At 37.6% G+C, this 11,888-nt stretch overlaps 1 protein-coding gene across 5 annotated transcripts in view; it reads left to right on the plus strand.

Moving 5' to 3' along the window:
* Window positions 1-11,673, plus strand: part of LOC132110937 (KH domain-containing RNA-binding protein QKI) — a 101,373-nt gene extending 89,700 nt beyond the window's left edge. The window contains exons 6-8 of one of the 5 annotated variants that reach the window (XM_059518054.1): window positions 402-677; window positions 6,632-6,706; window positions 11,255-11,673. In XM_059518054.1, coding sequence (XP_059374037.1) covers window positions 402-677; window positions 6,632-6,706; window positions 11,255-11,271 — 368 coding nt within the window. In that variant the 3' untranslated portion in view covers window positions 11,272-11,673. Of the gene's footprint in view, window positions 1-377; window positions 678-918; window positions 1,151-4,293; window positions 5,324-6,628; window positions 6,707-11,254 lie in introns of those variants that run through there. The other 4 variants (XM_059518051.1, XM_059518050.1, XM_059518053.1 and 1 more) reach the window with 4 other exon arrangements.
* Window positions 11,674-11,888: the final 215 nt, after the last annotated feature.

Consider the following 11,888-nt stretch of genomic DNA (forward strand, 5'->3'; position numbering starts at 1 on the left):
CTGACAAGTGTCTCAGTTTTGTGAAACAGAATTAGTGCATACGTCCAAAGAGCAGCTAATGAGCTGAAAAAAGCGTGAACGTGCACTGCTATCTATGAAAACATTGTTTTCTTGATTTATCAGATGTTGTGACATCCTCCTCTTCGCTTTGCTGCTTCAGTAAATAATAGTGTGATATTGGGAGTGTGATATTGTTACCAAGCTGTATGTTTGAACGTGCTTGCCCCTCCCCTGCCTTGTTTACTAATGAATGGCTAAATAGTAATTCTTTGTGTCCAATGTTTGTTTGTGCATGGTACTAACTGTTTTTGTCTTTTCTGCCCCTATCCCACCCGTGTTCATCCACCCCTACCCTCGCATTTTTCCGTTCACCACAGCTGCCCTTGCATTCTCTCTTGCAGCGAGCGCCCAGGCGCCACGGATCATCACTGGCCCAGCACCTGTTCTGCCTCCCACCGCCTTACGCACACCCACGCCTGCAGGGCCCACCATCATGCCCCTAATCCGCCAGATCCAGACTGTCATGCCCAATGGCTCGGCCCACCCAGCAGCTGCCACCCTAGTGCAGCCCGGTCCAGAGTCAGGCCTGATTTACGCGACGCCCTATGATTACCCCTACACACTGGCCCCCGCCACCTCCATTCTGGAGTATCCAATCGACTCCAGCGGGGTTTTAGGTAAGCATAGCTACACTTGTCTCACTACACAGAACCCCCAGAACCCCTTCGGCGTGGGACGTGGTGTCCCATGCTTGACATGGCTGTAAACTAGGGTTGGGTGGTGTGATGATTTATAGCATGTGACATTTTGTAAATAAATCTGGTTTACATTACTTACATGTGCTATGAGGAAATATGGGGTAAAATTACAAAACAAAAAATGTAAGTTGCACTATTTGAAGCAAGTTTGATTGTTTAGGGTTGCCGATCAACATCTCAACTTATCTCAACTCATCTCAACATCTCAACGAAACTCATGCATGGTCAGACTTTGGGGTCAGAAGTAGGGTTGTGCCAGTAGACGATGCCATCGTCCATCACCGATGGCTGACAGGCATGACGATGTTGAGCCGGCATCGTGATTCCGAACCCTGGTTTGACTGGCGTTAAGCACTCGGTGTCATGTTTTCTAAATATCTTAAGATGGAGTGGTCAGTTGCTTTCATTCTTTCTTGCACTCTCATTAAACATTTTACATTTGAGGGTTTCAAAATCTTAAACAATAGTTCACCAAAAAAAGAAAATTAGCTGAATCTTTACACACCCTGAGGCCATCCAAGCTGTAGATGAGTTTGATTCTTCATCAGGATTAGATTTCTGAGAAATGTAGCATACATCACCAATGGAGTCTCTGCAGTGAATGGGTGCCGTTCAAACAGCTGATAAAAACATAACAATAATCCACAAGTAATCCAGTCCATCAGTTAAAATCTTGTGAAGTGAAAAACTATGCATGTTTATTAGAGATCTTTTTAATTTCAAACAATTTCTTCCAGCTAAAATAAGAGTCCTCTATCCATAATATTACTTTCTCCAGTAAAAACCTCATCTCCTCTGAAGCAGGAGTGAAACATGGACATCATATTTTGATTATGGACTCGTATTTTGGACAGAAGTGATGGGTTAAAGTTAAAACACCTTTTAACACTCAGCTTCTCACTTCTCAAGATGTTAACTGATGGACTGGGGTCGTCTGGATTATTTGTGGATTATTGTGGTGTTTTTATCAGCTGTTTGGACTCTCATTCTGACGGAACCCATTCACTGCAGAGCATCCATTGGTGAGCAAGTGATGTGATGCTACATTTCTCCAGATCTGCTTTGATGAAGAATCAAACTCATCTACATCTTGGATGGTCTGAGAGTCAGTACATGTTCAACAAAAAAGTCTAAAAGTCTTACGAAAAAAGTTAAGAACATTCTTTAGAAAAGTTTTTTTTGGGGAAATGCTAAATATTCTGATCTTATTCTGAGATAATATATTTTCAAGTTAAAAAATAAGGAGAAATAGCAGTTAAGACAAATTTCATCCCCAGTGATATGTGAATCCAGCCCCTGATCTTTTTGTTTGCATACCATATAAAAAGAGAAAATATATTTGAGATTAAATAGCTTTTATTGTACTGTATGTACTGTAATATTATGATATATATTGCTTTACCATTCTATAAAATGTCTCATGCTGTAATGAATGATTTGGGTCATACCGTCCACCCCTACCCTATGCAATTCTCTTTAAATAACTCCCAACATAAAAACTTGCTCTCCTATAGCAACAAAAAGCCTATGGTTTTCCCCATTAGAGCCACCAGCATCAGCCTCTGCTGTCACAAAAACAAGTAATAGGCAATAATATAAAAGAGCAAACAACAATATATCAAGTCTTTTCCACTTAATCCATTTAGTGTCATAAAAAGTCCACCCTCATCACAAAAAAGAAAAAATCCTTTTAAGAAATGATTTGGCTTTTAAGTGCTCTACTGGCTTTATATGAGTAATGAGAGCACTCGCTCTCAAAAGCCCTGTCCTCTCCACTCCACACAAGCTGTATGGCTTCATTAAAGCACTTGAGAAAAGCTGATTATGAATATCATGTTACCAACAGCATTCTGCCAGTTTAACACTAGCTTCTCCCAAAGGCATGGTGTTAAGTTGAGCAGTAACAAATAGCCCATCCTTATGCCAAGAGCAGCGTGTCCAATTAGAGCAGATGAAGGAGGGTTTAGCTGCTCTCTAATAAGCATGTTTATTGAGCTCGTCTCAAGCAGGATAGACTGTACCAGCCTTGTCTGTGGGTGGATGTTTCTGGGGTGGAGGGAAGGTCACTACAGCATGTTCACACATACAGTGGTTTGCAACAACTAGTCAGTTAGTTGGTGATTTCCAGCACCGTGATTGACAGCAACTGGTGTGGGCATGTCCAGCAATACAGCCAAGTTAAGAAAAGTTCATCTCATCATACAAGGCACAGAATGGAGACATAAAAGTTATCAATTCCTTAGTGAAAAATAAATATACTAAAATGCACTTGAAATACATTTATTTTATGCTAAGTATACTACAAATACATTTACATAATTATGTATTTAATAAAAATACCCTGCGGTTGTACTTTAGGTAAACTAAACTTGTATAATTAAAGTCTGCTAAATTGGAACAACTTATTTTGTACTTAATACACTTTAATTGTGTGGAAGTAGTGCTGAAGTCCAACTAAAGACATACTTAAGTATATTTGACTGATATCATTCAAAGGTCATACAATCCTCATCAATAGACATTAAAACACATTTTAGGCTTAATAACCAGAAATATGCATTGTGCACAAGTATTACTCCAAACAAAGTTTAATTGTTTTTAATAATTAAACTGCTGTTTTTTCACTGTCTGGTTTAATTTATGTAGGAAAAATAAATAAAATAAAAGACTAATATATTTCTTTTTTTTTTTCTAGTTAAAATTTAAAATACAAAAAAATTAAAAAATGTGTGTTTACAAAACTACTTTCAGGAATTTCATATAATGTACAAAACGTTTGTCAGAATATACATTTAGTTAGTTGTCAAAACTTTGGTCTGATAGTGAATAGAGATATTGGTGCATGAAAAAAAACATCTAAGAATATAACAACATTCAAAGTATGTTTGATTTATTCATTCATAATCGTTCATCATTTATCAACATTCATGATGTATTATGCACTGCTCAAATTTATCTTGAAAAACTTTTTCTCCAGAATGTTTTTTTAGTGTGCAAGAAAACCTTGTCAAATTATAAAGACAACTTATTTTTACAGCCAGTAAATTGCATTTGTGATTAACTTTTCAAAAGCCATGGACACCTCACCAGAACCATTAAGATCTGACTAGTAGATAATATTACGTTTACATTTGAACTACATTAGAAAATTTTGTGTGCCAGACTTTTTATGAATAATCTGGGGCCAGATTCACAAAACCTTTTTAGATTAGAAGTTAAGAATATTCTAAGAAAAAAATGACAGGCTTTGGTGTTGTCTGATTTTATGCCAATTCTTGCAAAGAAATGAAACTCAATGAAAAACCGCCTTTTGATGCTGATTACCATAATAATCATAATAACCATGCACATTATTCACACCCATTTGGTTAATTTAGGCAGAACCATTAAACAGTAGTAAAACAGAGCCACTGACAACCTCCAGTGATATAGCGGCTGTATGTGTGAATGTCCCATAAGAGATAGGATGTTTTGGTGGATGGGAGAGCTGAGGGGAGGTTTTCACCCTGTCTTCTCTCTTGTGTGACCTATACAGCATCCTCAAAGGCCGAAGAGCTGCCCCTCTACCTGGGCTTTCAGACCTGTCACATTCCCATCACAGTCCAGCGCGGAGAGCCAACCGGTCGGCCTCCCTTTTAAACTACCCCGCCCCCTCTGACAAGCCCCTCCCCCTCACACCACAGACACCCCCCACTGTCCCGCCTCCCTCTTATCGGACTGGCTGGACTCCCCAGCCTCTGTCTGTTTCTTAAAATGATGGTTTTTGTTTTTTCTGTTTTTTTTTTGGTTTTGTACTTTTGTTCTGATCTGTAATGTGATGTTTTAGTTTTTTATGTGTACAATGATGAGGGAGACAAAGCACTGAGCCCCAAACTGCTGCACAAGTCTTTCTGAATGACCCCCATCAGGAGGGGCAACATGAGGATGGTGAGGGGACAGTGGGGCTCAAATGGAGGCTGCTTAAATTGGGAAGGAAGCTGTTTGAGATGGGGCAACTGTTGAAAGCCAGGCTGTTCATCGAGCACTTTTAGGGCAGTTGAATGCACTATGGTGGGGCAGTTTGGCTTAAAATCTATAATGACTTAGTCAATCAAACAGTGTATATTGCCTTGGAGTTATCAACGCCTAGCGTAGTTTTTCCCATGATTGAAAGAAAATACAAGAAACATGTTTGGTATAAAGGAAATTAAGATATTCTGCATTGTAATATTGTAGCAGCACATTTTCCCAATGTAATCTTATCTCCATAAGGCTTTTTTCAAACAGCATGCATTAGATGAATAGCAGCAAAAATGAAAAAATTGTCTTTGACAATAAAATAATGTGAAAAAATATATATATTTTTAGTTATAATTGGGTATTTCTTTTAATAACAGATTATTAACTTTACAGATTTGATTAGCATATACATCCAAATGGCAATTCCTATACATGCAACCCAAAGTGTTGATATGAAATGCATAAAGCATCTGAATTCAGTCAAATTTACAGAAGCCCTACAGATATAAAAATCTCTTTATCATTGCTGTTATGCAAAGAAATAAGCCATTATAATATATATATATCTATATCTATATATATATAGATAGATATATATATCTATCTATATATATATATATATATATATATATATATATATTCAGCAGTGGGATGCATTAAATTGAATCAAAAGTCATTTATATTGTTACAAAAATGTTCTATTTCAAATAAATTCATCAAAGAGTGCTGAAAATGAAAAAATTAAGCAGCGTAACTGTTTTCAACATTAATAATAATAAGAAATGTTTCTTGAGCAGCAAATCAGCACATTAGAACGATTTCTGAAGATCATGTGATACTGAAGATATCATCACAAGCATAACATCCAATATTTAAAAGTAATATTTTACAGTATTAGTGTTTTAATTGTATTTTTGATCAAATAAATATAGCGAAACATAAAAAAATCCTACTGACTCCAATTGTGTTTTTTTTTTCATGTTTAGTTGATGAAATAGTTTCTGAACTAGTTTTAATGATGATTGTCCAGTGCCACCGCCTCATGAACTGTCCTAAAACGTGCTCCGTCTGACTGTGGTGTGTTGTTTCTCCAAGGACCGCCAGTCCTGCCACTAATTTCCCATTCCCTTCCTTTATTCTTTAGCTGTGGCTTTTCCCACGAAAGGCTAAATGTGTTTCCCAGGATCCTCACTGAGCCCCTCATCCGATCCGAGTGTTAACATTCACATGCTTTGGTTTCACAGCTGCCTTGTTGGTTTTGAGTGATGATTATTCAGAAGCATGAATCTGGCCTAGCAGTCGGTCGGACACACTCCTGTTCGTTTACACGGGCTCTTCCCAGAGCACACAGAGGCTGTACTTGTAATGCCATACATATACTCCCACATATTTCCCCTGGACTGTGCCTCTGACTGCTATGCTTCGATGTGGAATGGAAGGTCGATCATTCTGCTTTACTAATCACTTAATTAATTGTGTGCATTTCTATTTTCCTTTTTTTGTACTCCAGCAGATGTGCCTAAATGTTGTTCTCTCTTAGAGAGTGACTTTATCAGTATTATATTTAAAGACACTGTCATCCAGCGCAAGATTACGTGACTAGTAAAGCTTCCTGTTGAGAGCGTGCACTCCCGTCTGTCATACTGTGTGCAAGCTACGCAAAAACCCACGGATCCACTGAGGATGAATGAAACTATGTTTGAATTTTGTACAAACACATGAGATATTTACATATGGGGGGAAAAAGTATTATTTGTGCCTTAACTTGTATAATTTAAATGGTTTGCATTTGTCAAACACATTCTGATTTATCTGATGGAGACTGTGAGGTTTGACTGATCTGTTTTCTGGTGATGTTATTGCAATCCAAGCAGGTGCAGTGACAACTAAAGTTCGAAGGCACGAAATGCGCGTCCATCCTTACCAAAGGGTAGTGACCGCAGACAGAGGTTAGTTTAGTTCATGTGCTTCTAGAAACTCACTGTTGGTCCTGATCTGTTGTGAAGCATGTGCAGTTTGAGCATGTTAAAAGATGTGCCATCCACAGCTTGAATTCAGTACACTGTGCTGTTTAATAAGGTGTGTTTGTTTTAAACCCTTTGGTTCACACACACACACGTGGTCTTTCCTGCACAGGTGGAGTGGTTGACTTCATTCCATTATTTTGATGACCTTATGATTTCAGCATGATGTTGATGACAAATAATGGAGCTATTCATGTGAACATGGGCTTTATTCACCCCATTATTCTCAAGTTTTTTCTAACTATGCAAACACTAAATAGGGCTTTTATATATTGACTCTTGAAACATTTTGGAGCCATCTGAATAGATGGAGATCGCATTATGAATGAGGGTTCCTTTCCAAATGAGTTGAAGTGACTGTTTATAATTAAATGTAGCCTAATGTGGATATAAAAATACAAATCATAGTGATAATGCGTGTTAAAATCCACGTTCACTAGCATTGGGTTATAGACTTTTCAAAACAGACTAATGCCATTAGGAGATCTTTAAAGCTGAAGTGTGTGATTTTGTCAATGTTTAAATATATGCAGTCAGGATTAATAGTAAGCCATTTGTAGGTTGATTCCCTTGAAATGTGTAAACACTAGGATAGAGCCAAAAACTTTGACTGAGCACAGCAATATTAGTACATAATATTAGTAATGGGACAGTATAAAAACAGGCCTTATTTTCTGCAATTCTGTTAGAGACGCTAGTGGTGTAGAAATTGGGCTTTAAAGAAAGGAACGATGATCTTTACTAAATCTGTCACTAGCAACAAGTGTAATACATATTTGGAACATTTATACAGGTACAGCGTGATTAATCTGACCTGTTTAATTTTCTCATATAATTCTATGAGAAGAACGAATGGACTTATAAATGGAAAAGTCTGAGACCATTAGTGAAAATGCTATTTTTATTTAAAAAAAATAATAATAATTATGTATTCAGAGTAACAATTCGAATATAGAGTATATATATATTATTATACTATTATACTATTACTTTAATGAGTATAAGGAGGGTAATGATTTGACAAAGCAAGTCTTTATCTCGGTATTGCCACTGACTCCAATATTTCCCTGTTCACATGCATCTAATTGAAGAAAAATTCAGTTGGTGCAGGTTAGACATCGTGTGTGTGTGTGTGTGTGTGTTTGTGTACATGGTTACTGTTATAGATGTTTGCTTAAACTGGCAAAATGACCACAGATTATATTCTGAGATTGCTTCCTCTCTTTTAATGTTTTGTTTTTAATATCCATTTTGTGCTATGTTTTTATATAACTGAACTACTGCTTTGAAGAAAATCTACTTTTGAGAACCCATTTGCACAGAGCTTCCAGATTACCAATCTGTGCATTTATACTGGACCACACAAATCACTTTTTAATTTCAGATGTTTACTTTATTTTTATTATTATTTCAATTTTTGCCTCATTTGATTAAGAGATTCTGTGTGGCCCAAGCCTTTCATTTTGCACTGAATACGTCAGAAGCGTTCATCTCCTCTGCTCATGTTGAAAAAGTGAAACCTACATCAAACCTCAGACCTTGAAACTGAAAGGAGTCTGTCGAGTCTTACGGTTGACCACTGCCGAGTGGACGATAATGTCAGCGCCACTCTGTGCATGTGATCGTCTCAGAGTATACATGCATTTAAGAAAAAAAATACTCCACTTGATACATTTTTTTATGTTTTACTGTAAGCTTCTTTTTATTTTTTGTTGTCGAAAAGAAAATAGTATTTACTTGTGGCTTCTCAAATATATCTAAAAATATATATCTAAAAATATATAAAGCAGGAATGTATATGAATTGTCAAATTTGACTTGTATTTTGGAAGAGATAGCAATGGTATTATAGAGGGCTATTTGTAGGAAAGAAAAATATGCATCATAGCAGCTTTATAGCACCATGTTAGAAAATTTCCTATATTTTTGGATCTATGTTAGGGCTTTATATATGAATTACAGGACTTTTTTCAATGTTTGTATGCAAAAGCATTTTATATTATGTGTCCTGTGATTTGTTAGTAGTCTGCAATGCTGAGGGTAATGGCTAAAAGTCCCACAGCTTGAATTTCCATTGCTATTATGCTAGAAAATACCTTGTAGTGTTGCTTTGTATCATTAAGGCCAATATTTTTATGTTGTTGTAAATAGAACAAGAAGAATTTCAAAAGGCAATAAAACATTTTATTGAGTAAAAAACCCACCAGCAGTTGTTCTGGTCCTAAATTATTTCTGACTAAACTTCTCAATGCCTCAATTTACTAAAAAAACCCACTGATCTTCCATCTCCATCATAATTGGCAGCTTAATTGGGGAACCTCTTCAGAGCTCTAGTGCTTAATAGCAGTCAGGTAACGCTGTGCCCTTCACTGACTGATCTCAGATCTCTCATTTTATTAGCACTATGTGACTCTCATCACACTCATTCATACATGTGCCACCATCAGTGTCTGCTTGCTGCTGCATATTTCTGTTGGCATTAGCAAAGATCATAAAGCAGAGATCGCTAATTAGATTATGCAGTCCAGAGCCAAACCCAACATTTGAATTGAACTGAATCTAGAGCAGAGCATGACATCATATCCTGTCGTAGTGTGACCGGCCTTCAGTCTGTCCATTCACTTGACTGCTACTAACCACTAGACACATTTGCCACAGTTGTATTCCTTTGTATTTTCTCAGTGTTTTCTCTCTTGATTTCTTCTTTTTTAACACGTGACCTGTCAGGATAGGCCGATCCTCATGCTGTGTGTAAAACCATGCTTTTACCTCATGACTTTACTATATTACAATGATGAAGATCAACAGTTCTTCCACGGCTCTCACATTCAGTCATCCCACAGCAAGAGTTATTATTTGTGCTTGAAACATACTCTAAGTGCGTGAACCAAAAGCTTCTGGATACACAAGCTTGATTCCGTTGCAAGATTATTACGAAGATCTTCCTCTATGGCTACTTTTCCCTTTCGAGTCTACGACTGTCACGATAAAACAACAGTTTGAAGAGAATCTTACAGATCGCATTCGGTAAAGCTGAAGCTTTTTTCAACTAGCGCTATGAAAACGAATTGGAGAAATGATAATTTTCAAAATGACTCCCCCTGTTTTCAGTTGGTCAAACAAATATAAGTCCCGCCCTCAAAAACCAAGTTAAACTTTCAAGTCAAGTCAAATTTATTTGTATAGCGCTTTTCACAATACACATTGGGCCCTATTTTAACAATGTAAGCGCATGGTCTAGAGAGCATGGCGCAGGAGCACTTAGGGTGTGTCGAATCATCTTTTACTAGTTCAGTGATGGGAAAATGGTCAGTGCATGGTCTAAACAGGTTGTCTCTATTCTCTTAATGAGTAATTGGTGCTTTTTGGGCGTAACGTGCAATAAACCAATCAGAGTCTCATCTCCCATCCCCTTTAAAAGCCAGTTGCGCTCGTGCCAGGGCGAATTCGGTATTTACATGGCGGAATGTAATTTTTAATTCGTAAAAATGTTTGTGTGCTGCTGCGCGTCCCTATATGTGTAATAAGCAAAATACCCGCCTATAGGCACATATTATTAACGCGCTCTTTAAATAGCGAAGAAAAAATATTGCACCAGACTTTAGAACAGGTTGGAGTTGGTCTATTTTCAGTTCCTCAACAATGCGCCTGAACACACATCTTTTTTAGACCAGCACACCCATGGGCGCACAAATGGGCGCAAATGCATTTACTATTTAAACAACACGGCACAGGATGGAAAAATGAGAACTGCATTGGGGTGAAACTAGTAAAAACTCTTGCACAGCACCTTACGCCACATTGCACCGGCCCGTTGTTTCAAAGCAGCTTTAGGTTCAACTTTATTTTGATAGTCCACTTTAGACATTCTACTAACTCTAAGAAACTTTACAACTACATGTCATCCAACTCTCATTGAAGCATTTTTGGACTGTTATGTTAGGGTTAGAATAAGTTGCCATACCTACAAAGTTACTTATAGTCAGTAGAACCTCTGTTAAGCGACAACCAAAATAAAGTGTTAACAGTTATTAAGTAAACAGTCTACGAATACTCTGATGACTGCTAGTTGACATGTGGTTGAAAAAGTAATTTATAGGTAGTTGAATGTCTAAAGTGGACTATCGAAATAAAGTGTTATCCAGCTTTACAGAAAATCATGACGTTAATGTTTAGAATCTCTTAATATCAAGCACTACGCTCTAACTTGCGTAAAGTATTTTCCTGCCTTTTCTCACTGTATCACCCAGTTTAACCGTTTGATGTCTTAGTGCAACGCTGCTGAGATATAAAAGCAGTGCTGTGGGAAGTTTTGGCTGAATCAAGAGCCTACTTGTGATCGGTTTATAAATACTTTTCAAATTGTCATCCTGCTTTCACTAGCTGAAACTAATCTCCTCTATCTTTTGTTTCTTTCCTCCTTTCCTTGTTTCCCTCCCCTTTTTCTGTTCGTTTGTCTCTCTAACCCTCTCAGCCACCACTGGCAACTAACCCCTGACCTTCTGACCTCTTCACCCAATGATGACCTGCCCATTACCTGCCTGTAGATCACACCTCTGCCCTAAAATTAATGAATGAAAGACAAAAAAAGAGTATCTAAGAGCTGTCACAGGCAGTGGATTATACAGCTTCCCTAAACCTCGCTCGTTGGACACGTTGGACGTTCCTGCCGCTGTAGATCTGCACTCTTTGTAAGCAATAAGCAATAATGATTTGTCCCACACCCTCTAAATCAAAGCCAGACCTCCCAGTTTGCTGTGCAAAAGCCTCCAACTCAACGACGGCACTGTTGAGGAAGTGGTCGGCCCTTCATCGGACCCCAACCCGTCGCTCAAGTAATCCTGCACTTACGGTAATGAGTCTGAATGTAATGCATGATGGAGTGGATGATGCACTTCTCGTCACATGTCACAGCGGGCTATTTGAGAAGCATTTCAGTGTGAGTCAAAGCTGAAAATACATTTAAAAAAAAAAAACGAAGAATATTTCCTTTCTGACACTTTTCAGTGAACAAGCCTCTCTGAGGATGTATAAGCCATGCTTGCCTATCTGCAGTACAGATGTATGAAATTTTTGGATAAATGAAGTTTAAAAGACTGACAAAAGAA

This window comes from Carassius carassius, chromosome 30 (assembly GCF_963082965.1).
Source record: "Carassius carassius chromosome 30, fCarCar2.1, whole genome shotgun sequence".
Lineage (NCBI taxonomy): Eukaryota > Metazoa > Chordata > Actinopteri > Cypriniformes > Cyprinidae > Carassius > Carassius carassius.